The 27,089-nt window shown below is 57.4% G+C and overlaps 1 protein-coding gene across 1 annotated transcript in view; it reads right to left on the bottom strand.

The window, feature by feature from the left end:
- Positions 1–5,245: 5,245 nt before the first annotated feature.
- The window catches only part of VOLCADRAFT_87503 (uncharacterized protein), a gene marked incomplete at both ends in the record, with an annotated part of 35,089 nt that continues 13,245 nt past the window's right edge, over positions 5,246–27,089 (bottom strand). The window contains 34 exons of the mRNA XM_002947098.1: positions 5,246–5,275; positions 5,607–5,796; positions 6,387–6,536; positions 6,827–6,953; positions 7,409–7,550; positions 8,121–8,352; positions 8,891–8,941; positions 9,501–9,588; positions 10,116–10,292; positions 11,013–11,227; positions 11,553–11,734; positions 12,166–12,315; positions 12,822–12,860; positions 12,976–13,143; positions 14,049–14,132; positions 14,417–14,974; positions 15,680–15,763; positions 16,377–16,452; positions 16,963–17,576; positions 17,829–17,882; positions 18,033–18,148; positions 18,596–19,123; positions 19,387–19,450; positions 19,933–20,073; positions 20,923–21,097; positions 21,788–21,876; positions 22,231–22,353; positions 22,654–23,026; positions 23,312–23,503; positions 24,080–24,273; positions 25,563–25,829; positions 25,956–26,094; positions 26,349–26,379; positions 26,761–26,787. Coding sequence (XP_002947144.1) covers positions 5,246–5,275; positions 5,607–5,796; positions 6,387–6,536; positions 6,827–6,953; positions 7,409–7,550; positions 8,121–8,352; positions 8,891–8,941; positions 9,501–9,588; positions 10,116–10,292; positions 11,013–11,227; positions 11,553–11,734; positions 12,166–12,315; positions 12,822–12,860; positions 12,976–13,143; positions 14,049–14,132; positions 14,417–14,974; positions 15,680–15,763; positions 16,377–16,452; positions 16,963–17,576; positions 17,829–17,882; positions 18,033–18,148; positions 18,596–19,123; positions 19,387–19,450; positions 19,933–20,073; positions 20,923–21,097; positions 21,788–21,876; positions 22,231–22,353; positions 22,654–23,026; positions 23,312–23,503; positions 24,080–24,273; positions 25,563–25,829; positions 25,956–26,094; positions 26,349–26,379; positions 26,761–26,787 — 5,870 coding nt within the window. The remainder of the gene's footprint in view (positions 5,276–5,606; positions 5,797–6,386; positions 6,537–6,826; positions 6,954–7,408; positions 7,551–8,120; positions 8,353–8,890; positions 8,942–9,500; positions 9,589–10,115; positions 10,293–11,012; positions 11,228–11,552; positions 11,735–12,165; positions 12,316–12,821; positions 12,861–12,975; positions 13,144–14,048; positions 14,133–14,416; positions 14,975–15,679; positions 15,764–16,376; positions 16,453–16,962; positions 17,577–17,828; positions 17,883–18,032; positions 18,149–18,595; positions 19,124–19,386; positions 19,451–19,932; positions 20,074–20,922; positions 21,098–21,787; positions 21,877–22,230; positions 22,354–22,653; positions 23,027–23,311; positions 23,504–24,079; positions 24,274–25,562; positions 25,830–25,955; positions 26,095–26,348; positions 26,380–26,760; positions 26,788–27,089) is intronic.

The raw sequence follows: 27,089 nt of genomic DNA, 5'->3' as shown, positions 1-27,089 counted from the left end.
AGAATGGTCCCTACCTTACATGCCATCGCACGACCTAAAGGCGACCAAATATTTTACGGCCCAAGTGGAAAAGAAATACCTCAAGACCTGGTGGTTTCTCAAGTGATGACAGCTCTCGCAATAGTTCTATTACCGGATTGCATGCGGAAAATAATAAAATTTACTGCGGTAAACTTAAAACGTTCTCCTTCGTCCTAGCTACAGCACGCCCTGGCACGCCTCTGCACGCCTCGTCCGCGGCGGCAGGTATACACAGTAGCCCATGCATCGCAAGCTACAGACGTTTTTACAAAGCAGTTTAAGTTTGTTTTATATTCATTTTTTCCCGTGAAAGGTGCGTGCGCCTGGAAAAAAATCGAGCCCAGCTGATTGGAAGCACCCTATTACCTCATCGATCCAGTTGCTAGACGTCTACTTATTAGCCTAGCTACTTGGTGTCTATTTAAGGCATGGTTGGTGCAAAGCGTGTAGGTACATTCCATAACACATCGCAAGCCCTGAAAATTACACACCACAAGCCCTCGATAAAGCCCTGGATAAGTGAAGCCGCTAAGATAGCTCAGCAGGCTGCGACGGTGAATCCATGCGCCGACCCGCCCGATAACCCGACTAGAGCTGGAACGACCCGACCAGAGTTGGAACGGGGGCTGCCGGAGCCCGCTTTTATATTTTCAGCGATTACACTAGAAACAGCAATGTCGCTGGCCGCGAAGATGGAGAGTTTAATGACCGAATAGTCAGCTGACAAGCGCGCGGCTGGGGCCTGTACGCAGATTGAATGTTTGGAGGACTCGACTGACTGACCAGTCAAAGATGTGTTGTTGCCTATCTATGATCCGGTTAGCTGTGATCGCATGTTTCTCCCTGACGAGTTTCGCAAAATAAAGAAGGATTTGGGTCGGCAGTTCACTGACAACGCTGCTTGTAACGGCTCTTAAAAGGCGACAACAGTCTTTGTCCATGCTTTGTCTCGCCTTCAAATTCGTTTCTGAACTAGGATGTCGCTGGCGACTTTGCTTGGGCGGATTCCCCATGTACACAGATTGACCTTTGGCATAAGCATTACCTGCCTGCGCTGAAACCACTTCAGCGTTTTTCGTAGTGCCGAAATGGTCTCAGGATGAACGACGCATCCGAACAGCAGGATACATCAGCTGCTTAAAACGTATGCTGTGGGAACAAACCTGCTGGCTTGTAAAAAAAACAGACGATGTCAGTCGTCAGGAAATGCCCGGTGCACCGGGACACGTGTCCCGTGGCCTATCCAACTTTGGTATGACCCGCCAGCTAAAGAGGTTCAGCTGAACAGCACTGTTTCCTCACAGTCCATGATTTTTGGCGCCTTCTTATGCCAAACGCCTTGCAGCGCACTTATCGATTCTGGTGCCGCCTGCAAGGGCACGGCAGATGGGGCAGCCCGCAAAATTGGGAATAGCAATTCGGCCGTGTCCGGTTCGCATTGCGAACGGAACTACCGAGCTCATTGAGGGCATGGTGCACGCCAAGTTACGACTAGCATCCTTCCACGACACGGTAAAGCTGCTTGTTCTGAAACAAGCCAACGCTGGATTCGAAGTTATGACTGGCTCTTGTGCACTGCAAAGCCCGGATGTGCTTTCAAACTCGTACGCTTGCGCTCCACAATTCTCCCTGCAGGGGCGTCTGCACGCTCAAGCTGAGCCTTTCCGCTGAGCCTTTCCGCTTTCCTTCTGGTCTTCTGACAAAAGTGCCTAGGATCATCTTGATTGTATTACCATCATCAACTACATGACCGCTATAATTTATGGCGCAAAACAGTTGAAGCGATGTCGGCTAAAACAACGGCACGCAAATGGAGCATCGTAGCTATGTTTTGCTCGTCCAATCTGAGCTGGTGCAGGATACAAAAACCGACGGCGCACACACACATACGGCCGAACTTAATCCTGAAGATGTGTTTGAACTTTATCCTGACGATTTATTTAAGCAGCCCCTCGCACAAATGTGAGCGGTCGTACTCTGCCGAATAGACCCTCCGTACTTCGTCCCCAAAGCCAGGAGCGAATTTTGCCTCGCGGATGCGCACGTGCGTTTCGAGAAATGCGCCTGTACAAGTGTATGTAAATTTTCTTGGCGAAAAGTCGTGGTGTGTCAGCGCGTTGCGCAGGTGGGCATGATGGCCATAGTCGCACGCGGCATGCAGCCTAGTCTATTGCGTGGCTGCTTTGCAGTAACTGAAAGCACCGAAAGCCTACGTCGTAGCTTGCAACACTGGGCTCGTGAAACTGCCGCGGGAAGAGGAAGCGTCTGGCGAAGAGGCAGTTGTGTGCAAGCAAACAGTCGCGTTTTTGGTAGTGCAACGTATACAGCACCTTGTTCAGAGTAAAGTCAAATTACAAAGTATAACATACATAAACTTAATTAAACATAAGAACAGATAAGACGTTTAGAGCCTTGTCGGTGACATGGACGCCGCTGTTGGCTTGGAACAGCTATTTGCTGTGCATAGGGACGTGCCCGCGTTAGCCGTGCTGCAACAGCTCAGGATGGATTTCAGCCAGCAGCAGCCTCAAGAGCTGCTGCACAACCACCGGGAATGTCTTCAGTTGGGCACGTGTAGTTTTGGTCGGCGAGGTCGAGCATCGTACGCAATGCGCACAGAAACCAAGGTGCAGCGTCTCTGTAACATCGCTAACATATCCGGTACGCGGTGGCAGGCTTGCCGAGCACGAAATGAAGGGGGGGGGCGCATCTCACCATTCAACTAAGCATGCATGTGCTCGGTTGAATGCTCGGTAGCGTGCGAGTTTACCCCTATCAGGATGTTTGTTTGCATATCCCTCCAAGCGAGAGGGCTTGCACCTATGCTGATGTTCGTTCCAAAAAGTGAACTGAGGACTGATGCTACGGTGAAAGGTATGCACGTAAATTCGCCCGTGCGCCAAACGCCCTGTAACTCGCTTACGCTAATCTCACATTCCAATATGCCACTGCACTTTCCTCTCCAGCCTGGCCACATTCTCTTCCTCGCAAACGTACTTGGGCACCTTACAATCCAACACCATACGGGCTTTGGAAACGCGGGCAGCTGCTTCACAAGGACCCCCCTATTTGAAGAGCTTAACGGCCATCCGCCTGAGGTAACGCAATTCCGTCGTACCACCAGCAAAATGATCGTACCAGTTGACTGAATTTGAGCAACAAGAGCTGCGTAAAACAGGTTACAGAACTTTCACCAAAACGTTACATGGAGCCTATTTTATCGCCTTCTGGTGCACCTGTTATCTTTATGGAGAAAGCCAAAGGGCAGCCAACGGCCTTCGTATGGTCCTTGATTATCAAGCTCTGAATAAAATAAATATCAAGAGACGGTATCCAATGCCAAACATTACCGAACTCTTTGGTCAGCTCCAAGGGGCTAACCTTTTCAGCTCCCTGGACCTGCAGCAGGGAAATAACCCAATTTGCACTCAAAATTGGATTTGGTCATACATTTGGTCATACAGCTATCACTAACCCGCAATGGGCATGAGCGATACTAGTGCTCGTGGACCACCTGCAGGTGAGGACCACCTCAGCTGAGGACAAGTCGGGTGTCGGCTTCCTCGAAGCCGGAAAAAGGGCGGGCCCCCCCTGCATCCGTACAGGCCGGTAGCTAGCGCGGCACGTGCGACAATTGATGGGTAGTGTCAACGCGGTGGGAGATGTGCTTTGTTGCAGCAGTGCTGATGGTGTGAGAGCTAAGCTTGCACCGGCGGAATCGTCAGCACCGCCTGCGGGCTCCACGCGAATCGCATCCATCCCGGGTGCATGCCGCATGGAAAGTGCGGCAGACCGCAAGTCGGAATGCCCGTGCGGGCAAATGGTAACGAAAGCTGGGTGAATTTCGGTGCTGTCTGTGATGTTTATCCCCGAAGCGCCAGCGGCCTCAGCAATCCGCCCCACAGCCGCGGGCTTCATCGGGGCACACCGCAAGTCTCCGGAGGCCCCGAGCATTGGCTAAAGTAAATGTACAAATGAGCAGCTTGCGTATTTCATAGAGAAATGTAAGCAAATTTGTCGGCCTGCTGCTGGCAAGTCGGAATGCCCGTGCGGGCAAATGGTAACACAAGCTGGGTGTTCAAGTTATCATACGCTGTCATCTCGGAAATCAATGATGAGATACACGGCACCTTTTTGAGATGAAATTTAGCCCGAGAGGCGTTGATGTGACTATGAGCTCGGTCAATGGAGGCAGCCAAAGTTGTTTGTGTTCATACGATCTTTGTTAGCTACATGCGAGATACCTTGCGATAGAGAATGCTATATAGTACCTATAACGCGTTTCAGCCGGCATAGATATTATGTTTGGTCCGTTACACACACACGCACACACGGACATGGGCAATCCTACAGGGCGGGGCCCCCCTGGGCGCTTCGCGCTGGGGCCCCGCCCAAAAATGACACTTTGCTCCCAGAACTACAGTAGGTTTTTAGGGTCGGTGCACTATTTGACCATCGTGATGTCAGGGTCCAAGGTGGAAGTGGCAAAACACGCCAGGGATATCTGGTGAAGTGGGAAGGCAAGTCATGGCACCTATGAACCGGAAGACTCTCGGTGTCGGTCAGTTCCCCTTGCCGAGGCCATTGACGACTATGAACGACGGTTGTCGGTGAAAACTGGGCAAACTGCTTTGGGAGGAAAATTGGCCATGGTTGCCTCCCCTCTGGCAGCACCACCCCAGAACCGCCGAAACGTAGAGCTCTTTCTACACGCAAGAAGAGGTGACGCTCCCAGGACGGTTCGCTTCAGAGGGGGAGGGTCCATAGTCCGCTCATTTAAATATCCGGGCAGGCTCATTCCGCCGGCAGATCATGCTGTAGCTGCCTGCTGGTACAACCCTGCCTATCTAGCTGCCTAGCTGCCCACTCCAATGAACGCCGTAGCACAAGTGCATGCACGTTTACAGACGGTCCAGTTTCGGGTTCAAGGGACACGGACATGACCAAGAAGCAGATGGGAAGCAACGACACGAGCTGGACGAGCAATGAGACGAAGCGAAAAGAGCATCCACAGCATAGGCGGTGTGTTTCTCTTTAAAAAGTTATTACCTGATTTTCATCCTCAACCCTTTCACGCCTATTCTTCAATATCCCTGGCTACCAAGCCAAGGCGAGGGCCATCCGTCAGACCCCCGGCTTTCACGACCTTGCCACCAGCAGCCCGCAGTCAAGCCAGCTACCCCAAACCCAGTTGAAAGCGGGCAGGTGCCCATTCTGCTGTACTTCAACACAACGTAGCCGCCGTGATAATGGCCTGCGCGGATGGGACGGAGGGGCAGTGCGGAGAAAGGGACAGGATATGAGAGGGTAGGGACCAGGAGAGGGAAAGAGGTGGTGGCAGCAGACCCTAATTCAGTGTTAGGCAGTAGTGCCAGACATTAAAAGAACAGATTACAGGACCGGAAAGGTACATGCATATCAGGTGTAGCCCCAGAACCACTGGTCAGTTCTAGATTCGGAGCCTCCACATCTCCGGCCGGCCATATCTGAGTCGGTATTGTCTCCCCCTCAAACTGAGACATGCTGCACTCCGTTCCCCAGCACCCAGCTCTTCCGCCTCCCGCCCAAGAGCCCATGCGCCCCACCCGCAGGTCCGACATAATCTGCCTGACGGTCACCCCCAGTGCCTCCGCTGCTTGGCCCTGGTGCTGCCGGCTCAGCAGCGGGAAGCCCAGCAGCAGCTGACCATCCAGGAGGCCGTTGGATGCCGGGGCCGGAGGAGCGTGGTGGGACTGGCCACCGCCTAGCGACTTCGGAATACGGCAGAAGCGATGTCTGGAAAAGGGAAAGGGGGCCATGCATGTGTTGAAGAACAAGATGAGGGTTGGGTTTGTTACATTCCCGAGGGGGAGCAATAGGTGGGGCAAAAGGGAAGGAGTAGTCAACTGCCGACACGTCCGAAGTAACGAACTGGGGCAAGAGGGAGAGGGACGGGGAACGGGTTTAGGGAGGGGATGCGTGAGGGGTTGTGTGGTGGGGGTATTTAGAGACATAAGCCGGGACAGAGGCAGGACAGATACGTGTCGTGTATCATCTATCGGACCGATACCGGTGCTTGTGTCCAAAAAGCAACAATGTGCTCACGCCCCGTCCTGCGCCTTTTGCATTTGCTGCCCAGGAAAGTGAAGAGAGGTTCGTGCAGTGAAAACGCAACCAGGTAGTTAATTACGCGCATGAGAGCGCTAAGGAATGTAATAATATCCGCACCCACTCGCATACATGTATTCCCAAACGCAACTCCCTACGTACGGAAGCCACCACCCACATCCCCCCACCCACATCCCCCCACATCCCCCCACATCCCCCCCACCCACATCACATCCCCCCACCCACATCCCCCCCACCCACATCCCCCTGCCCCTCACCGGAATGCTCTCGGGTTGAGTCCGGCCACATGTGGTAATCTGCGGGACATGTGGTTCTGGAGCGCCAGCAGCCGCTGCGTCATCTCCGCATCAGGCACGGGCGCGATGTACGACAGGCCGCCTTCCGCTGCACCGCAGAGCAGCGCGTGTCTGTGTAGGCAAGAACCGGGTGCGCGCGGGTACGGCGTCGTACGGCGTGGTACGGGTGGTGTGTAGGAGGTTCTGAATCGAAGGATGGACTGGCTGAGGTCGCCCCTTGTGACGCCCGACTTGCTGAATGCCGGTTGTGAAGTAGAGAGAGCATGTGAACCACATGAAAACATCAGCCGCTAAAACCCCCTCCCCGACTCCCCGCCGCTGCTGCCATACTCCCATCCTCCCGTACACCCTCCACCTAAAACCCTGAATGGCTCTGCAGACACGACACGACACGTACTCACCTGTTCTTTCCATCGCTTGTAGGCATCTTGATGGACACACAGCAGCTGAGGCGGCGAGCCACGTGCATAAGCCCCAAGGGAGCTAATCGCTGACCCGCCCAGAACTCAGGGTTGGTATTGCGGCTGCCTGTACGGCAGTGGCGGTACGGCAGTAGAGGTGGTAAGGTGGCAACCCATGGGGATTGTATTCGAGATGTTGCCGTAGGGAGACGCGACACCAATCCACCACCCCACAGCTTCGCCAGCCCACAGCTCCCCTCCCGCGGACCTCGTTTCACCCCCGAGGGTAGAGTGGTTTGAGAAACGCTACGGGAAAAGACGATGGAGGCAACACCACCGTCGCCAGCACCACCATGGCTCACACACACCAGGACAGGATTACATGCATCCACTCAAACCCATGTAAGCCATGTGGCCCCGGGACTATCCAACCCTAAATCGGATGAAGCAAGACAGTACGTGTCCAGAATGAAAAACATCTGCATGTTGGCATACGGCTTATTTTGCAAACCCTAGGAACTTTTTAAATTATCATAAAACCCTAATCCCCAGTCCCCAGCCCCCCAGCCCCTCAGCCCCCACCGTAGAACTCGCTCAGCGCCAGGTTCCCCGCCGCGTCCGCTGCCAGGAACGCCAGCTTGGGTTCGTTGATGACCACACCCGCAGTCAGGACGTCCCGGTGGTCGAAGTCCTTGGACATGAACTCCAACACGCGGGCGGAGTCCTGACGAGTGGGTGGTAATGAAGGTCATCAATGAAGACCCAAATCGAAGACGAACGACCCAAGTCGTGGGTTAAGGTGGAGGAGGTGCAAAGCCGGGGAGAGCAGAGACTGAGGGGTCATCGAACAGCAGACGAAGAGGCGCTGGAGGCCAAAGCCACCATAATCATCACATCAGCCACCCCCAGCAACAGCTGATGTTCTTTAATGTTCCGCATCATTGCGACAGTGGCTGGGGGGGGATGTTGGGAAAGAGCTCCCGCAAGGACGGCGCCCCCCCACTGTGGCGCACTATGCACCTAACGACACCAGCTATCCTCCTCCCTGAACTCGCAGCTCCCCCGCTCCCCCCCTCCCCCGCTCCCCCCCTCCCCCGCTCCCCCCCTCCCCCGCTCCCCCCCTCCCCCGCTCCCCCCCTCCCCCGCTTCCCCCCTCCCCCGCTCCCCACCTCCCCCGCTCCCCACCTCCCCCGCTCCCCACCTCCCCCGCTTCCCCCCTCCCCCGCTCCCCCCCTCCCCCGCTCCCCACCTCCCCCGCTCCCCACCTCCCCCGCCCCCCCGCTATCCCGCTTACCGAGTATCTGACAAAGTACAGCCCCTGGCTCGCATCCGCCGCCAACAGGTAGTCCTTGACCGCCACCAGGCTCGTTACCAGGCTGGGCAGGTCGAAAAAGGCACGCTTCTCCAGCCGCCCTCCAGGCCCGCCACCGCCACCGCCACTCGCTCCCGCCGCCGGCCCTCGCCACTCGTACATCTCGATGCGGCTGCCGCACGTGACCAACAGCTGGGACTTGAACTCTTGAACGCTGCGGGGTGTGGGGGAAGACGAACCACACGCGATTGAAGCTGCTGCCAGGGCAAGATAGTAGCAACCGAAAGAACTGACCGAAAGGCGGGGTGTGGGGGGTGGGCCCGGTTGTGCAGGAAATAGGAGACGAGGGTGAAGATGAAGACCCATGACCAGGAGGGGAGTGGGAGAAACAGGAAGAGGAAGATGAAAATGGTACGGAGAGGCACCGCAGACTAATCCGTGTGGGAGAGGCGCAGGATTTCTAGGGACCGGGGTGAGCCGCCTGGACCTGCACGATCCGCGCGGGGCCCCGCTGCGTGGTAGCGGGTCCAGCGGCACGTGCATCGTGATGGACGCTCGTCCTACCTACCAACGACCTTGGACACCCGCAACATGCAAAGCGCGAGCAGGTGAACACCTGGTGCCTGAGGACAGCACCCGGCAAGGGTCTACATCCCACCCCCCGACACACACACATAAAAACACATACAGACATACAGACATACACACACGCACACACACCGCGTGGTCGTGAGGATCCACAGCTCGCTTACCTGGTCACCGCTGACGCCATATCCCGGGTGGCCACCAGTACGGCACTCCATCTGAACACGTACGAACGGGGTAGTTGGGAGGGAAAGCAAACGGCGTATCGGTTCGACGGCAGCGATCATATCCTCCGCTGCAACCCACTGCCATCGCTTCCCCCACCGTGTGGCGCTTCCGCCCACGTCCCCTTCCGCCCACCCCCCTCTCCGCCACCGGGCGCCTCTGCCTGCCAGCACAATGAAGCCCCAACATCCCCTCCCCTCCCCTCCCCTCCCCATACATAACTCCCCAAACGAACCCAACACCCCCTCACCCTCATCCCCCAATCCTGCAGCCAGTAGCGCAGCTCTCGTGTTGGGAAACCGCAACGTAACCTTCCTTTTTCGCGGACACGTATCTGGTGTCGTGCATGAACACGTGCAAAAGCACATTTCCACAGAGCTCATTAACCCGCGACCCGTGCAGCACACCGCAGCGCGAGGGGAGCCCCAAGTCCCCAGATCCACTCCACCCCTCTCACATGCCCGCCGATCCATCCACCTCATCTTACGTGACGTACTTCCACACGTCCTCCCCCAGCCCAAACCAACCCACCTCCCTGGAGCCCCTACGCACCTGCGAGTGAGGTTGCCCCCCCCTAGGTCCACCACCTCCGCGGAAATGGTGTACAGCAGGATGCGGCCCAGGCAGGGATAGTCCTCACCTGCAGCACCAGCAACAACAGCACCAGCAACAACAACAACAGCAACAGCAGCAACAGCAATAGCAGCACCAGCAACAACAGCACCAGCAACAACAGCACCAGCACCAGCAGCAACAGCAACAGCAACAGCAGCAACAGCAATAGCAGCACCAGCAACAACAGCACCGGCAGCAATAGCAGCAGCAGCAGCAACAGCAGCAACAGCAACAGCAGCGAATACAGGAGTGGGGGAAAGGGAAGGGGGAAAGACGAACCACGAACGAGTGAAAGGAAGGGGGAGAAAGACGAACCACAAACGAGTGAAGCTGGAAGGGGGAGGGGGGAGAACACTAAGGGGTGGGAGTTTGCAAAGCGGACTACTAAGGACACTACGCTCCATGATACGAACTGGAAAACGTCACCAACAAGTAAAGCACCCGTCTGTTGGTGGAATCACCATCACCACACCACCACCACCACAGCAAGTTTTTGCTTCACTTGGCTAGCTTCCATCCACCACCATACACTCCACCTCGCAACTCCCCCACCTGGCGGCCTCTCGCCCCGACACCCTCTTCCTGCACCTTCCCTCTCACACTGACGGTGCACTACAAGTCCGCCACTGCCCGCCACTCGCCCCCTCGGCAACCGAAACCTCCAGTTCCCTCCCCCCAACTGACCCATGGGACTGCCAGTGCCCACAGCCAGGAGTGCATCCGTGTCTCCTGAGCGGTTCGGGACACGAAGGACCCATCGGGGCACGCGAGGAGGGGCACGCGCGGATGAGGCGAGGGGGAGTGGAGGGGAAGTTGAGGGGGGCATCATCATATGCGAGGAAGTGGGGGGAAGTGAACTTTGCCGGTGGTGTCCAAGAGGTCCAAAACTGCCCCTAGTGAGTGCAACTTGGGGCACTGAAAGGATGTACGAGTGGTAGTAAAGGTCAAGCCCAGTTGTAACTTTGTCACAACCTTGTCACTAACTTTAACTCAAACAGTGAGCGTGAGATGTGCCCGGAACCTCAACTTTTAAGGAAACAACGTAAAGGGTGGGTTGACAAGCGCACGACGTGATTACTCTAAACCCGTACACGCACGGGCTTGCAGGCCGCGGAACTGCAGTTGCCGCACAGCGGCTACTGCCGTTTGCCTTCTCATCAGGTGGTGTCTCGGACTCTGAACTGCTAGTAGAGTTTGGGTGGCTGGACGGCTGTGCAGTTCGGTTTGGGTAAGAAGTAGATAACTAAGGAAGTATTATGTGTATAAGCATGTCTGTTTGTATGTACGCCGCATGGGCGAGGAAAAACCGCAGACGTCTGGTTACCATGGCGACGGTGTAAAGCAACATAGGGCTCATATCTGTAGGGAGGTAGGGAGGTAGGGAGCTAGGGAGGTAAGGATGCTCGCTTACAAGTACACATCCCCTCACCCACCCAGCCACCCACTCACCCGTGGTTGCGTTCTGCAGGTAAATCACTTTGAGGCACAGTGCCTGTTCCCCCGGGGGCAGCAGCGGAGACAGCCACAGCCGGCCGCACCCGTTGGGTTCCAGCAGTCGCAGCTCCCAGGCCTCCTCACGACCCCGACCCGCGGCGGCGGCGGCGGCAGCGGCGTACGCGGCGGCCGCGTGGGCGTCCCCCCCGGGCTCCTCCGGGGGACGTGGCCTGATACGGGGCGTACGGTTAGCCAAACGAATACCAGCGCGTTCGAGCAGTTGTAATACGGTTTTGGTACGGTTAACAAGATCCAATTGTATGTAAACCGAATTAAGTTGATATGACAGCAGTGGAAGCTAATTGCAGTTATTGTGTTATGTTACTGTTTGCAGTGGCCGTCACAGCCACAGCCACAGCCACAGCCACAGCAGCCGCAGCAGCAGCGGAAGCCGACGCCTTGACCTTCTAGAACGTACCTGGAGGCCTCGGTGCCTAGATAGATGACCTAGCCCTCAGCTAACCCGCCATTCCCCGCCTCCCCCCTTCACCTCACCTGCTCACCACCACTCGCGAAGTGATGGCCGCCATCAGCCCCGCGTCCCTGAACCACGCCAGTTTGTGTGGCGTTACTCGTAGCGGCACTCGGCGGGTGACCCAGGGTGTGTCCAGGCGGGTGTGGGGCGGCAGCTGACACACCTTGAGCAGACCCCGGGAGCTGCAAGCGCTGATGAAACCCTGGTGGGGAGGAGGTGGAGGAGGAGGAGGAGGGGCGGGGTGAGGGCAGGCGGGGAGGGGATGGAGCGGGGAGCAGAAGGGGGACGGAGAGAGAGAGAGGGACTAGGGGGGAGGAGAAAGACGTGTGGCTGCGGCACGCCGGGTTAGGGTACCGGTGTGGTGTACGGGAAGGTGGCGAGGGAGGATGGGAGGGGGACAGCCGGGGACGCACACACACGCACTCACACACCCTTCGCCTCTACAGCACCGCTATCCCAACACGTCGCTTTTGGTGTGACTAATCGGGGCTCGCTTTGGTTGGTGAAGTTATTTGTGCACCACCATCCATCGGCATTTCCCTCCTCGTGAGCCTCAGACCAGTAAATTAAAACACACGCATTACACACACGCACACGTAGGGTATCCCCTCCGTGCCCCACCCGCCCACTCACCAGTGGGCAGTTGGCGTTATGAAACGGCGTCATGGCCGCCACCGCTCCCTCCGCGAACATGGGGTGAGGCACCAACCCCCCCCTGGAGGCAACCAGCCACAGAGGTCGGGATCCCGCCACGAACACACCACTGTACGAAGTACCCTGGGACTGCGGGGCCGGACAGGGGGCGGGGGAAACGGAATCATATGATCCAAGAAACTCAGAAATGCACTGCCTGCCGGAAGGCGTTCAAAGCCCGAAACTGCCTAGTGCGTCCAAAGCCAGGGCGAGGAAAGGCGGAAATCGTACGACACAAGAGGCCAAGGGTCAGGAGGGCTGCTGACGTCCCAACTGGGCGGAGCGGAGGAGAATCGAACCGCGACCCGAGGGGACTGAGGTTGAGCCCCAAGGGAGAATGGGGCGGAGTTTACTATGGGATGGAAAGCGAGGCTAATGAGGAGAGGGAATATCTCGGCACAGAGCGTGTGAGCTTCCCTGCGAGTTAACCCTTGGCGCCCTCCTTGGTTGCTACTCCTCTCCCCCCGGCCCCCAAAGGGAAAACACGAACAGAGCTGATTCTTCATTCGTTGTGGCAGCCTCGTCTTGCCTTGCGAATGGGGGAGGAACAGGGGAGCAGCGTTCTGTGCCACAGCTGCCCACCGCCCACCGCCCACCGCAACCGGGTATTTGCGGATGTCTGTGCGACTGTGTGACTGTGTGTGTGTGGATGTGTTCACGAAACCAGCCTTGTGGCCCACCTGTGTTAAGCCCACCCTGATGGCCCCCCCCCCTTAGTGCTCAAAACCCTCCGGTAGCTCCCCAACCCACCTTCGAGGACGGATCTGTATACGCCAGGTGGTCGAAGCGCGCCATACGGGGGCCCAGCGCCGCACCGCCGCCAATGCCGCCTCCGCCGCCGCTACTGCCGGCAGCGGCTCCCATGGCCGCGGGTGCCTCGTGAGATAGCGAGTCCAGCGGCAGGCGACGAAGGGCGATCTGCGGTACGGAGGCTGACCCGTGGGTCGCCGCAGCCGCCACCGCTGCCGCCAGTCCTTCTGTCAACAGGTGCTGCCGCAGCGGCAGCGGTCCCGAGCCTCCTGCGGCGGGGTTGAAGGCCTGTCGGGACGAGGACGAAAGCCGTGTTTTTTTTACTGTCCGGCACATATCATATCTCGTGCACGGGGGGCCTATCTGTCGGGTTTCAGGCGGATCAGAGGCTATGAAAGGTGTGATGGTAGCGGATGACGAGCTGAAGCTGGTAAACATTGGGTTCTAGTACTCAAGCAATAAAACACGGCAAAACAAGGATAGTAGTCAACTATGACCGCCTGCGTAGAGACGAGCGCGTAAGCCAAATAGCATGTACCAGGTGGACCAGTTTTGTTTGCTCGCCGTCCATCATTCGTATTCATATCGGAATCGTTGTTATGGATCACGTCCGAGCTCTCGCGACATGCAGAATACGCTGGGCATTCTACAAGAACATGTCGCTCGTCTTCCACCTTGCGCAGCGCGCACAACTCGCACAGATCCTCAGCTCCCAGGGCTGTCCTGCGAAGGCACGACTCGCCGCTAGGGTCCAGCAGCACATCTGCTGGGATAAGCTCACGGACATGCGGGAGCCACTAGGTAGCTCCCGCCGATTTTTCGAACGGCAAACATACCCATCCACGCGCGTATTTCGCCACCATAACCCCCTGGTCCCTTTCCATCCGACCCGAAATCCGATGGACCCGTGCTCAGCCTCGGGTGAGGCCACGCAGCCATAACTGCCGCCTAAACTTGGCCGAGATTGGGGCCCCTGGAATTGGCCTGCTTGCAAGCCAATCGATCATATCGTCATCCGACACTAACCCGCCCCAAATATCTTACTCCATACACATGCACTTGCACATGCACACCTGGTAGGCCACGAGGTTCCCCGAGGCCGCCATGACCAGCAGCACGGGGCGTTCACAGTCGGGGACTGCCGGGGAGCCGCCGCCCTGCAGGAAGGCGGGCGAGGTGGAAACACGTCAGAAAAGACTGCATGGGCAAGCAATATGGGGGCCTTATGTACAGTATGGGTAATACGAGAGGTTTATGTGCAAGATACGCCATGACATGAATCAGCAACGTAGGTATTAACGTGACCTGCATACACGACCACAAATAATTTATGAAGGCATACATGCATACGAGCATATGAGCATACGAATCCGCGTGTATAAAGGAATAAAACAGAGGCATGTAATATAGCATGTACACACATCCGCACATCGAACCCTACCAGGAACGATTCCACTCGGAGCTCTACAACTGGGTCCTCCATAATGCCGCTACCGCCGCCGCCATCCAGCTCTGCCTCCGCGCCACCGCCGCCGCCGCCAAACAGGTCGTACACGTCGTACATGACTGCAGGGCCCATCCGCAGCACCTCTTCCGCCGCTGCCAGCCCGGAGCTATGAAACACGAGGCGCATGGATGGCAAGCTGTAGCACTCAAGCCGACCTGAAAGGCGGCAGATCCATAAGAAAATGCTGAAGCTACTGCCGCTGCTGGCGGCCTCTGCTGCCGTTGCGCTCGCCATCCAACTCGTTTCATCTCTATGTAGGCATGCCGCCGCCAGCCGCTGCTGCCGACTTCTCGCCGGCACGGCCATGAGCTGCTCCGCTGCCGCCGTCGCCACTCCCAGAGTTAAAGACAGCGGATCACCCTCCAACAGTACGGCAGTACCATCGCTCAGCCCCACCAATACGTACGGATCAGCAGCCTGAGGAATAGGGCCCATAGCGCGATGGGCAATGGGATGCTTTGTACGACAGCAAAAAGAATACTGCGCTGTCTTCTACGAGGTGGACGAGAGAGAGGGGGGGCCTTCGGCGGCTGGGTCAGGTTGAGTTCACTGCACTGACACCACAACGACGTTAGTTCACTTCCCCAGCCCTTTCATGAGCCGCGTTCCTCCCCGCCCTCCCCGATCAGACCTGCATGTAGGTGATAGTGGGTCCAGATGCACCTGCCGGCCGCGACGCCGCCATTGTGCCCAGCGCCTGTGCGGAGGGCGCAGCAGTAGCAGTTGCAGTTGCAGTTGCAGTTGCAGTAGCAGTAGCAGTAGCAGTAGCAGTAGCAGCAGCAGCAGTGATAGTAGCAGCAGCAGCAGCAGCGAGAGGTGGCAACGGAATCGTTGTGTTGGTCGGGACACGACATCTACACATCTTTTCTCGTCGCATTCTGAGACGGTTCGCCCCTACAATTGCAGTACAATGGTGCACAAGTCTGATATTCCCTAGGCGCACACACCCTCTTTCGCCCGCCTACCTGCTGCTCACCGGGGTCCCCTACAGTCACCCCCCAGTCACTTGTCATTAAGCACCAGCAACCCCTTCAACCGTACACCCTCGTTCTTCAAACCGTGTGTGCCACACCGTCACACATCGGTAGAGCTGTCTGCTTCATCAGATTGTTCACTACCACCACCACCATGATGATAACCTAGCTACCCTTTCCGTTACTTTGGAGGCATGAAGCCGTGGGCCCCCCGGGCCCCCACTGGCCGACTCGCCTGAAAGTCGCTGACACGCAGCTCCTGCACCAGGGTCATGCCCTCCAACACACGCAGACCCATGGGACATGCCTGTCACAGGGAGGGAACGGTGTGGGCGGGGCTATGAAAAGAAGGGAAAGGATATTGCAACGCAGGGTACGGGCTATTTCAGTAAACCTGGACGTAGGAACAACAGGACAAGGGAATGCCAGGGCGGGATAGTGGCAGGAAAACGGCAAAAAATCGCGACCCGACGGAGGGGGAGGTGGGGATTAACGGGTCGTACAGGACATTGCAGTACGATGAGATGGGGGGGGGACGGGAGGGGTGGAGAGAGCGGAGTGGGTTCAGCGACTGGGCGGGGCGAGACACCGGCTGCGCGAATGGGGTCGCGTAGTAGAAAGCAGGTGTCACCCCTTCCTCGCGCCATTCTGCCTGAAATTTTCAGCTTCCGTCACCCTCCCTACCTCCTTCCGTCCCCCTCCTTTCCCTCCGCCCCGCACTCCGTTCCGACCACCCCTCCCTTTGCGGCATGGCCCACGGCCCCGCTGCCCCAAACCGAAATACAACACGAACCGCAACAGCCGGATAGCAGCACCGCAGCAGCAACAGCAGTAGCAGTAGCAGCAGCAGCAGCAGCAGAGTACAAACATAAGCCACGTGCCGGCAAGGCCACCAGTATGCCGACATGTATGGCACTTACCTGTACGATAACTGCATTGTGAAAGAGGTTGCCTGCAGCCAACGTGGGTTGATTCACGAGGAACTCGCATTCGGGGCTGCCCGGGGGCCGTGCCGATGTTGTGGTGTTGGTTCACCGGGTGGGGGGGAGAGCAGCGGGGGAAGGGGACAGCGTGTGCCGTGTGCAGGAAGCAACAAACGGAGCAAGATACATGTTGTTGGCAGTTGGGGTAAGGGTTCCTTGCACGCCTGTTCCTGTTGCTTGTGAGGCCGTGCAGTGCAGCGCAGTGCAAAGCAGCCCAGTGCACTACGGGAAGGCGCGAGAGAAGGAAAACTAAACAAACTGCACTAAAAGAACAAAGACTAGGGAAAGACCAGATATCTATTGATGCTATTGAGGCTAAGGAGGCTAAGGACTGAAGCTAACTGAAGTGCGATCAAGGCGGAGAGGGGGCGGTCGAAACGGTGGCGCCCAAACATGCTCGCCCGGGGGGCCACCGGCACGGAGGGTCGCTCAGTAGTGGGAAGCGGTACGATATTGGGTACGACACACATCAATCATACAACAGAAATGATCCCACACGATGACACGCATACGACGAGCATACCTGTTAGTGACGTCATCCAGCCCGTCCGTACATCGCAGTACCATCGTCCTCACGCGTCCCATCGTAATGAGAAGATATGCGTGGAAGGGCGGACCCGTGGGTCGTTGCGGCGGTGGTGGCTCCCCCGCCACCAGCGACGACGGAGGCGCCTGGCGCCGAGCGGCGGCTCCGTCATTACGACCACCACCACCGCCGCCTACGACATCTCTAGCTTTTTTCGGCGACGCCGGCAAGTCTGCTTCGGTAGCGGGTGCGATTGCGATGGGACCCGGCTCGGCATTGTTGTTGTGAGGGGGTGCAGGTTCGGTCTTGACGCCTCCCGCCTCCGGCATCTCCACATCGCCAGCGGTGACGTCGACCTCCGGCGGTTCCGGCGTCAGCTCAACCGTTGCCCGCCGGCCACCATCCGCCTCGCCGTCATCGTTGTCGTCATCAGGGGCAGCAGGGGCGGCGCCATCAGCACCATCGACGGGATTGAACGCGACCGCCACGTCACCATCGTCTTCCGTACGGTGGTATACGGCAAAGACGCCGGCGACGGACGGCAAGTTCACCTCCGTCAGCACATCCGGGATAAGGCCCTGACGAGCCATCACAATAGCGCCCGTCTGGCCCTGGTTGGTCAAACAAAGTCAACACAAACATGCCGAAGCCGGGTCAGTGCCGTACACCGTACACCGTACCAATGCACTTTATCATCATCCCAATGTATGTTTTCCTAATCGAGGCGACCTTTGAGGGCAATTCATTCTAAACCAAGGAATGATTTGCCCAGATCAAGCTGAAAATGTTTCCCTTGTCCTTGACCCTGTTGCTCAAGAGGGGTTCCACAACCCCCGTCGATATAACAGTTATAATGAGCCCACCTCGTGCTGAATTATAATGTTCAGTGATGCTGTTTGCCTGGTTTGCGCCCTCGACTGATGGGGCAGACCGGGCCGCGGGGCTTAGGTAGGGCCGAGAACACCACCCCTAGGTTTAATATTTTGAAGGGATCGATTACTTTTAAATAGTTGAACACTGCTGCTCGCTAGTTAATAGCAACGGCCCTTAAAAGCCAAACGTCGCACCTGTCCTACACACGCGAAGCAGGTGGGACCGCCTCGACTGGTTTCGGGGCCGCCCCCGCTGCTAGCCGTGTACGACGAAACTGACGTGTCCGCGAAGAGCAGATCGCGGACGGGACCTGTGCCGGGAGTACGCAGACAGGCAGGCAGGCAGGCAGGCAGGAAGAGTAAGTGAGGCGGAAAAGGGGAGGAAAAAGCAACACGGCCCTTGTCGTCATTGCGCCTTGTACGGCCGCAAAATAGTACGGCAGCAGAGCAGTACGGCGAGATGTTCAACAAAGGAAACTTGGCCTCTTGTGCGTGTTGTGGGGTTGCGGGGACCCGGGGGCTTCAGAGCTGAGGGGATCCTTCAGAGAAACGGATGAAGGGGCGGCTGTGTGGGAAGAGCTTTGCCCTGTTACCCTGTACGCCTCCTTGCAGAAAGTGACTCAAATTCACTTTTGGGATGACTTTTAGAACCCATTGTAACATCATTCCTTCGGGAAGTGCACGGAAATGCGAGGGAAAACCACAGGTAAAAGCCAAGGCTAGCGGGAACCACACAGGCACGTGTCGTACGGCCGTACCCATAGAAGGCAAGGAGTCCAGCAGGCGAAGGTTGTAGCGAGGGGCAGCACCAGCGGCGTCGGCTGCAGCCGCCGTAGCAGCAAACGCCGCCGCCGCGGCCGCCACAGCCGCGCTTCGGTTCGTGGCGGTGGTCGCAACGCCGTCACCGTCGCCGTCGCCGTCACCCGCCTGACCGCGATTCCGCTTGAGGTCCTTCGAAGAACCGCCGGCGCCGTCTTCTTGCTCTGCTGCCGCCGCCGGCTTCTTGGGTCGAAGCTGCATGAGCACCGAATCACCCGACCAAGAGCCCAAAAACATGAAACCCTTAGGGCCCCTGTACGACACGTACGGCTGGGCCATCGCGGCGGCGGCGCCACCGCCGCCGACGGCGACGCCGGTTGCGGCAGCTGTGCGTGACGCCGCCGCCATCGTTATGCCGACCATGGCCGATGCAATGGGCCCTCCCCCGGTGCGTACGACCGTGATGCGCTGATCCGCAGGTCCTTCGAACTGCAGATGTACGGCCAGCAAGGTGCCGGACTGCAAACCTGCGGTATAAGGAGGGGATTCGGGTCGAGTCGTCGGCATGACGGTACGGCAAAGCAGTACGCAAGCATTCCAGAGCTCTAATAATCAGCTCTAATAATCAATCAGCAGCAGCACTTCCCCCTTCCCCCTTCCGCCCAACACCCCTGTCCGATCCTATGTGAGCGTGAAGCAGGGGCCGCGGTCCCCATTCCCTCCCCCACCCCTCCCGGCATCCGCCCACCTAGGATGGCTGTGGTGGGTGACAGCCACGCCGCCGCCGCACCCGCCGCCACCACCTCCAGATCCGCCATGAGAGTGGCGTTACGGCCAGCGGCGGGGGCGCAGTCCTGAGGGGTTTCAAGGTGGTTGTGGCGGTTGAGATTGTGGTGGTGGTGGTGGTGGTGGTGGCATTGGTTGTAGTTGTAGTGGTGGAGAGCAGGATTGGGAAGGCCGGGAGGGAAGGAGAGTTGCGCTGGACATCCACTAGCGGGCGTCGAGCTGAAGCGCCCTTGGCTTCCTTGGCAACCCCCGGTTTGTCTATCTGCCTGTCTATCTGTCTGTCTGTGTGTCTGTCTGTCTGTCCGTCTGTCTGTGTGTCTGTTTCTCTGTGGGTGCCTCCCTGTCTGTGTGTGCCTGTCTCTCTGTGGGTGCCTCCCTGTCTGTCTGTGTGTCTGTCTCTCTGTGGGTGCCTCCCTGTCTGTGTGTGTCTGTCTCTCTGTGGGTGCCTCCCTGTCTGTCTGTGTGTCTGTCTCTCTGTGGGTGCCTCCCTGTCTGTCTGTGTGTCTGTCTCTCTGTGGGTGCCTCCCTGTCTGTGTGTGCACGTACCCACCGGATGCACGTTGAGGGCATACTGGGCCGCCAATCTCGCAGCCGTGGCGGCGGGTGGCTCCCTGCTCGGATCCAGGATCAGCGGAGGGGGGACTTCTCCAGGGAGGGCGTTGGAGTTGAGCGCAGCGGCGTGCTGGGAGGCCTGGCGGTACAGCGGGGGAGTGCGTCTTGTAATTCGGCCTGGCCAAATAGACATAACGCAAATCTTCCAGCTATTTGTTTCTGTTAATTCAAACCAAGAAGAAATTAAAAGGATTGTTAGGAAGCACCGAGTGAGGCAGGGAGGCAGGCAGGGAGGGAGGCAAGGAGGAGAAGGGCTGTGTCCATTCCGTCAGAGCCCAGAGAGGCCGGGACCGCTGTCGGCTGCCCATGCTGATGAGAACCTTTTCATGAGAACATTTAGTTAAGACTCAGATGTACCTCGAGCAGCAGTACCGGGATCTACAGGGATATCACCTCCTTGCGCAACTAATTTGGGAATTGGTTGGTTAGTTGGCAAGTTGGTTAGTTAGTCGGGGCTTAATACGGCAGAGCAGGATACGCAGGCGGCCACGTGCTGGACGAGCGTCGCGGTTGACAAAACCCGGTTTTTAGGAAAGAAACCGCGGGGGCCACAGACACACACACACACACACATCCATGCAAATCGTAATGAATCGGAATGAACCGTGTGTGTCTGTGTGAGAGAGAAAGGTAATGGAGGCAGCGGTTGAAGTGCTCTGAAGCGATCCATAGACGGTTGTTCGTTGTCGAAACGTGTGTGTACGGCTGGGTGTGGGCGCGTGTAATCATGGAACTGTCCCGAGCCGCGACGTGCTGTGTTCGTGGAAGTGCCGGCGCGACCCCAAAACAATCCACAATCCACATTTAAGCGGCTGAAATGGTGTAATAGTGTTGCCCTAGGAAAACCCGATGAGAAACCGACCTCCCTTAGCCAGAAACGCCATCCCCCCCCTACGACCCCCCCTTTTTCTACCGCACTGCACTGTACCTGCGAGCAGAGCAGCAGCAGGTTGGGGCTGATGACCAGTACGGCAGGCCTGTACGGCACTGCCAACAGCTTGAAACAGTCGTAAGGGAGCGAGGCCAGCTTCCACAGAATGGTGTGCCGCTTGAGGCGCAGAGAGATGGAGATGGCTGCCAGACAACACGTGTCCTTGCGCTCCCTGGGACAGGAAGGGGTGGGGCGGAAAATGAAAGTGGGGGGAAACAGAAAAACGGAGAGCGAAATAGTAGTAGGTATTAGGCAGCGAGAGCCCTGGATGGACCCCGAGGGAATAAATACCCCACCAGGGGGATAGGAGGGCATCGATCTGGGGCCCTAACGGCCTGCCGTACGCTGCTCTGCATTGGGAAACCCACTGAGACGAGAACGCGCACATTCACGGTGGAAATGATCAGGAAAAGTGCTGACATCATACATACATACATACATACATACATACATACATACACCAAGCATGAAGAGATCTGGTGAAGTTGTAAACGCACTTTGGTATATTTCCGTTTGCAAAGGGACAGTGGGCGAAGGGAATGAAGTGCACGGAGCAGCGGAAGCACCAGAATGAAGAACCGGGGCGTCCCATCTTAACGCTCCACCTGCGTTCTAGTCCAGCTACCACCGCTAGCCGGCACTTCATTCGTCTTCCTCTCATAACCCCTTCAACCTCTCCTAGCACAAACCAGGGACCCCGAGCTTCCCCCCAAAGTCAAAGCCCCGTCGCCAACAGCCCCTTTTGGGGGGTGCGCTCTGCACGGCAACATAAGGGCCCCCTGGGAGCTCCCCCCCCCCAGGCAGCCTGATCTTCTTCCCACATCCCCCTCCCCCCCCTTCTCTTCTCCCCCCCCACACACACCGCAGCATGCCGACCCATGTAGGGTCCGGCTCGTGCAGTAGCAGCAGCACCGGCTCCGTGTAGCCGTGCAGGAAAACACAGTCCCGGACCTAGAGATAGAGGGGGCAGACAGACAGACAGAGAGACAGAAAGACAGACAGACAGATGAACCGGGTTGGTGAACGGACAGGCAGATATACAGATGCTGCAAATGGCCTTAAAAACCCTGAGCAGGATGACGACCAGACAGGTCGGCAGGGAATCAGGTGAAGAGGTGGGCAGTGCACGTACGGAAAGCGCTCCCTCCCACAACACGGGAGAGCGGGAAACCTTAGCTGACGGATTCTGCAAAAGGACTTTCGGATCACTTTTCCCCGTCCAACCCGGTCGTCCTCTGCCGTGTTCCTTTGCAACCCACGACACGCACGTGTCTCTGTCCTGCAATCGGCTGCTGCCGTACCAACCTCCCGTATTCCCATCATCTTGTTCAGGTTCAGCAGGTAGCCGTTACCCAGCGTGGCAACCCCGCCACCGCCTCCACCGCCTCCCCCGCCGCCATTAGGCCCCAAATCCATCAGGGGATCCGCCTGGGAAGGGGAAAGGGAGGTTGCGCAGGGCGTTGGTGTGTGTATACCATATTTGTGAGAAGGCCGTGCACGAGGCGTGGAATCAGCCGGGGAAAGGCCCCGGCGGGAGAGCCCATCACCTCCTGACCGCCACACCACACGCCCTTGTGCCGTTTCCCACCCCCCCCTCCACCCAGCCCCCCCCCACAAGTATATCTCAGGAATAAGCTGCGGATCGTTGAACTATCGGTACCGCCGATGCCGTACTCGCCCCTTCTTTCAGTTGCGACGAAGCAGCCAGCAGCGTAGGAAGTGCAACACCTGAACCCGCTCTGGCTGCTGCTCTCGTTCCGCCGGCTTGCCAGCATTGCGCTCTCGTTTAGCTCGGCGCTCGTTTATATGGACGCCACCGATACGCTCCCGCTCCCCCCTACCCACCCCCATCACACCCCCATCATCCACACACTGCCACGCGCCCGCTTTTACCTCCAGCGCCGGCAGCAGCGCCAGCTGTGAGAAGCAGAACGACATGGCCGCACAGCGACCCGCCGGGTCGGTCACCACCCTAGGTGGCAGCGGCACTGCGATCCGCCCCTCGCGCTGCACCCCCGGGTCGCCCTCGAAGTAGTGAAGGGAGGAGGTCCGGAGGGAGTGCGTCCTGGGATTCCACTCCACCACCGACAACTTGCCTTCCCTGGAGCGAGACCGGGGGGGAGGGGGTAAGGAAGTAAGGAAACGGGGTACGGGGTAAGAAACATATGTGGAAACATATGTGGAATGTGGAAAGCAAAAACACAGCGCCACGTCAGCCAACCGAAAACGCGTAGTAGGTGTGTTGTATATTTTGTTGCTACGTGAGAGCCTAACACTCCCTAAAGCCCATATCCTCGCCTCATATCCCCCCGTCCTCTCCACTCCTCTCCTCTCTACTCCACTCTACTCATCCCCCCCGGGAGGCCAACAACCTCTCTAAGTGCACCTGAACGCCAGCAGCAGCGCGTCCCTCCTGCTGGAGCTGCCTCCGCTCAGCACCGCCAGGCTCTCCACTACCCCGTGAAGGTGGTACGACACAACCAGCTCAAGACGTGCGCCGCCACTGCCAACCGCAGCTGAGGCCGTGGCAGCGGCAGTAGCGGTCGCGGCGGCGGCATTTGTTGCTACCGCTGACGACCTGGTACGGGTGCGGGGGGCCGGGGGAGGGCGGGAGGCGAGGCACAAACGAACAAACGCCAATGTATGGTATCGTCGCGATCTCACACCTATCGACCTTGAGTCCCATTTCATGTATGTGTGTGTGATTGTGTGATTGTGTGATTGTGTGTGTGTGATTGTGTGTGTGTGTGTGTGTGAGAGTGTGAGTGTGTATGAATGTGAACGTTACAAGTATCTGACCGAGCCTGACGACACTGCCCACAGGGACTGCTGCCCAGCCCCAATGGAAAGACCGCCTAGCTCTCTCCCGCTGACGGTATGGGGACGTGAGGGGCCTCTGTCCTGCCCCCTCCTAAGCATAGCCGAGAGCCGCAGGTCCGCTAGCTCCGTTCTCCTTCTCTGTGTGTGTGTTGCGGAGCCTTCAAGCTCGCTTGACAGGATAAAACACGGGAATGAACAGTACTGCAAAGCGGTATTGAATGTTTGGGGGACTTAGGCACTGCAACCTTCCTCGACACCTTCACCATGACCCCCCACCCCCAACCCCGCCTTTCCCATTGTTTCCCCCCCGCCACTACACAACGCCCTTCACCACCTGAGGCTGTGCACCTCCAAACGGTTTGTACGGACAACAATCAGGTTGGGTTGCTGAAGCGCGCCTCCGCCTCCGCTGCTGCTATCCGGACCGGCAGCGGCGGCGGCGACGGCTGCAGAGGTGCTGGACGGCGCACTCCGAGGATGCGTGAAGTAGGCCGCTTCACAGAGTGTTACACCGGTGGTGGGATAGCACTGCGGGGTGTTGACAGAGGACCGCGTGGAGAGAGAGGTCGCCAAGATTACGAATGCCGGGGAAAGAAGTGTGCGTGTGTGTATAGGGCCGCTGCGGCAGTGGCGGGGTGGGGTACGGTGGTTGGGGGAAATGTTGGCCGGATGGGTTGGATTGGAGACTATGTTGGGGGAGGACTCCCGATAGCTCGCAGCGCGCAGGCGTGTCGGAGATTATGCGTGGCATGTCCTATGGAGGTGATGGCCATCGCCCTGGGTGTAGGGCCCGTAGGGAGATTAATAACTTCAGGACGGTAAATCCGTACGGCCGGGTCGAAAGCCGCTTCCAAGCCCGTCACCCGGGACTTGGAGCTACCCAGGCATAGGTGATGGAGCTACATTATGATAGGGTGTCCTTCAACAAAGTTCGACGTTTGAGGCATCCGTCTACTGCTCTTGCAAAGGCATGGACCGCATAGCCCACAAATGCATACCTCCTTGTACAAGCAAGTAGTCATTGGTGCTCCTTATTCATGATTCATCATCGTGCTTAAAAAGATAAGTCACACCACTAGTTTCGATCCACGCGCACACGCCACGAACCCGGATGCGTTTGGCGAAATTGTTTATAAAGGCTTACAAAGGGAGTGAACGGCCTCAGTAAAAAATTTGATTTTCTTATTGATGTAATTCAGCATTATAACCAGACTTGTTGCCTTGCTGTTGTCGGCCAAAGCAGCTGTCCGCGTAACAAACGTTCCGCGAGCAACCTTTTTAGGTGATCTCAATTCTTACAACAGGGTTTGCATGTCCGTCAGCTAAGTCAGTTTACGTCTAGCAAGACTGGATTTTAGCCTGGGGCTCTAGACGCAAGTACGGTGAAGCATGTAAAGGCCCCAACGCGCGCAGGTCATCTTACAGTATACACAGGCCGATAGTGTTTCGTGGCACTGATGATGCAAGAGATCCCCAGGAAGAAACCATTTCCTGGATCGGTTTCAACCCATATAGGTGTACGGTGACATTTTATGGCTTTACAGGACTCCTATACAGCCTGCCTTATTGTCATTCATCAGCAGGCTTGAACTGAAATGTCTCTCGCCGTCGCAGTGACTCGACAAGTCTACCAGGTCCTTTGTACTTTTGATCGGTTCAAGCCATCATTCTTTGTAATAGACCCGACGTTGTAACATTGCAGACTATACGCCGACACAGCGGGCAGGCTTACGGACGATTTGAGCGAGACGTTGAACGTCGAACGCGGCGTTGTCGGACGGGTGCACAGCAGACGACGTCGGCAGGCTGTGGCTGACCGGATCTGCCGACGACAGCCTAGGGGCCGGTTTAGCGGTGGCCTGGGGAGCGGGAGCGGGCAGGGGATTTCGTGTCGTTAACGCTGTGATACTTGGTGCGGCGCCCGTGGGGCCTCTCGCGGTGGCGGTATGGGGAGCGACCGTGATGGTTGCGGTTGTCGTCGTGGTGGTGACGGCTGCGGGATCGTCGATCCTCAGAGATGGAGGACGTCGAGGAGCGGGAGAGCAAGCGGGCAGGCGGGGCGGCTTGCGGCTGTAGGTAGCTCCCTGAAAGGAGTGGCGGCGGGAGGGGTGGGGCTGAGAGGTGGTGGATGCTGCCAGGAGATGATGGAGCTCCAGGCAATGCTCCTTCGTGTGTGATTCATCCCCACACTGGAGGCAGACATGCTGCACCATGCACTGTAAGCGCAAGTTGTGGGGGACCCCGATGGTTTTGATGCCGCTTGGGAGCGGCAGCTTGGTGTGGTGTGGTGTGGGCGTGTAGATTGCAGCTGTTATGTCCATGGGGTCGTCCTGGTGGACACCCCGTGAGCTGCATGGCAGGGTAGTATGGTCGAGGAGGTGAGTGTTGCAGCACCCCAGAAGATGCCCATGACCAGATCGATGATTGCTTGGAGGCTGGCATTGGTCCCCTATTGTGGAAGCCTGGTGTAGACTCTTCATGGAGGTCCCTGTGGAGACCTTTGGGGAAGTGGAACACATGATCCAACTCGTGGCGGTGGGGTATGTCGGCCATGAGTCAACCAAGGGTGGCCACATATGTCACCAAGGAGTTTGGTCCCGAACCTTGGTGAATGGTGTCCATGCTGATCTGTGCCTGTAGGAGTCGGTGGGGGCCTGGGTGCAAGGGGTGTGAGGGCTTGTAGGAAAGCAGTTAAAGAGGTAAAGGGGATCCACTGATGGTGCAGGAGTAGGGTGTCTAGCATTGGACCGTCGATAGAGGAGAGGGTGCCAGAGGACGGCTCGGTAGAGAACATCCAACCACATGCCAGTTCAGTAGTTGGGTGACACGGATAGGGGCCACAGTTGTGAGAGCCTACCTGGTTACTTAGATGGATTTAGTGACTAGACCACTTATGAAGGTGTTGATAAACACCAGGGGTTTCCCTTGGGGCTTTATAGTAGCTTGCAGTCTGCCAGAGGTGCTCGGGATAAGATGCCGTACAATAGTAGATATTCCTGCAGAAGAGAGTCGCACCTTCCAGAGAAGAGTTACGATACAGGTCTGGCCGTGAATGGGCAGACATGTGCAAGATTGTGTACGGAATCGAGTATGTGTACGGATCGATACAGCCATAGCTGTAGCCATGTACTACTTAGTACGGCTATAGTCAAAAAGATGACTTGGATAGTTGTATGTACTGTGTGTACGATATTCACCTCGATGATGGAATGATAAGAGGGAATAGAGTCCCTACTCGGAAATATCGTCAGTCCTGAGCCAGGCTCTTACAACAGTCATGTACCAATAGCAAACTACTGTCGATCACGAGCTATTCCCGTCCCCTTCATCGCTGATGCACTGAA

This window comes from Volvox carteri, assembly GCF_000143455.1.
Source record: "Volvox carteri f. nagariensis unplaced genomic scaffold VOLCAscaffold_5, whole genome shotgun sequence".
Classification (NCBI taxonomy): domain Eukaryota; kingdom Viridiplantae; phylum Chlorophyta; class Chlorophyceae; order Chlamydomonadales; family Volvocaceae; genus Volvox; species Volvox carteri.
This window is presented reverse-complemented; position numbering and strand designations above follow the sequence as displayed.